The sequence below is a fragment of the Morus notabilis genome, unplaced genomic scaffold (genome assembly GCF_000414095.1).
Source record: "Morus notabilis unplaced genomic scaffold, ASM41409v2 Scaffold8900, whole genome shotgun sequence".
NCBI lineage: Eukaryota > Viridiplantae > Streptophyta > Magnoliopsida > Rosales > Moraceae > Morus > Morus notabilis.
The window spans coordinates 1-1,231 of NW_010361588.1; the positions used below are offsets into that span (position 1 = coordinate 1).

The 1,231-nt window shown below is 35.5% G+C and overlaps 1 protein-coding gene across 1 annotated transcript; it reads right to left on the minus strand.

Moving 5' to 3' along the window:
* Nucleotides 1–9: 9 nt before the first annotated feature.
* On the minus strand, nucleotides 10–739 carry LOC21383728 (BTB/POZ domain-containing protein At2g46260; the record flags this gene model as incomplete). Its single annotated transcript, XM_024166940.1, has 2 exons — nucleotides 488–739; nucleotides 10–80 (listed from the first exon to the last, which is right to left on the minus strand). Coding segments are annotated over exons 1-2 (309 nt in total), but the record flags the coding sequence as incomplete, so codon positions are not given.
* Nucleotides 740–1,231: the final 492 nt, after the last annotated feature.

The following is a 1,231-nucleotide window of genomic DNA, read 5'->3' on the forward strand; positions in this document are numbered from 1 at the left end:
GATTCTCGCCCGCAGCTCCTTCCGTGCCCGGTATTGACAACTTAATATCTGCTCCTCACGATGTACGAGAGAATCAACAACTACAAGCCAAAAAAATAAAAAAAAGATTTATACTCTACATTAGTAAAACTAATATTCACATAGATTTTAACAACCAAACAGTCCATGTTTGAACTTGAGGATCAGCAGTAGACCAACAGCAATAAAGCAAAATTCAAACTTTCTTCTACCAAACCTAAGTAAGGAACACAACAAATTATAAAAAAACATAAACCCAAAAAATGAATAAACAAATAAATTTAAGGCAAAAAGAGTCCGAATTTGCATCAAGTTCCCAAAAAATCACACTCAAGCTAAGCATAAAACTAGTGATTTCATTTTCACATGATTTCCCAGCAGCCAAACAAGAGGACAGTACAACCCCAACCACGAAAACAGAGGAACACATAAAGCAGAGAAAATTTTAGAGAGAGAGAGAGAGGAATACCGTTCTCTCTCTTAATCTCCTCCCGTCGTCTCTTCCGTCTGCCGGTCCAGTCGGCGAGGCTGGTGCAGCCCTCGCCGTCCGATTTGGTCTCCGGCAAATCGGGAATGATCTCGATCCTGAGAATGCGATCGGAGAAATTGCTGTCGTTAAAGGCAAAGAAGAAGTCGGAATCGGAGGTCGAGGTGGCCGAATCCATGATCGTCCTCCGATCGAAGAGGTTCACCTTCGATCTTCTCATAAACCCTAGCTCTCACTCTCTGAGTCAATCAGAACTCGGAAGAAAGGAAAATAAAAGAAAAACTATGCCCTCCACCTCACGGATTCAAGTTTTTAATTCGAGTTAAGATGTGATATTTTTTAAGATTTTTTTACTATAATAAAAAAAATTAGCATCATGTTTATTTTACCGATTTGAGTTTAAAATTCAAGTTTCATTACAGTAAAAAGCTTTCAAAAATAGTCACATCTAACTTTTTTACTACAGTAAAAAGCTATCACATAAAATCACATATCAACTCGAATTAAAAACTCAAATCAACGAACTAAACGGGTCCTATGTAACATTTTTTGAGAATTTTTTTACTGTAAAAACTTAAATTTGAAAACTCGAATCAGTAAAATGAACGAGACCTATGAATTTAATAAATAAGAATAAGAATTTTCTTTAGTTAAGAGGAATAAGAATTTTCGTTGAATAAATAAGAATAAGACCCCATTCATTTTATTAATTTGAGTTTAGAATTT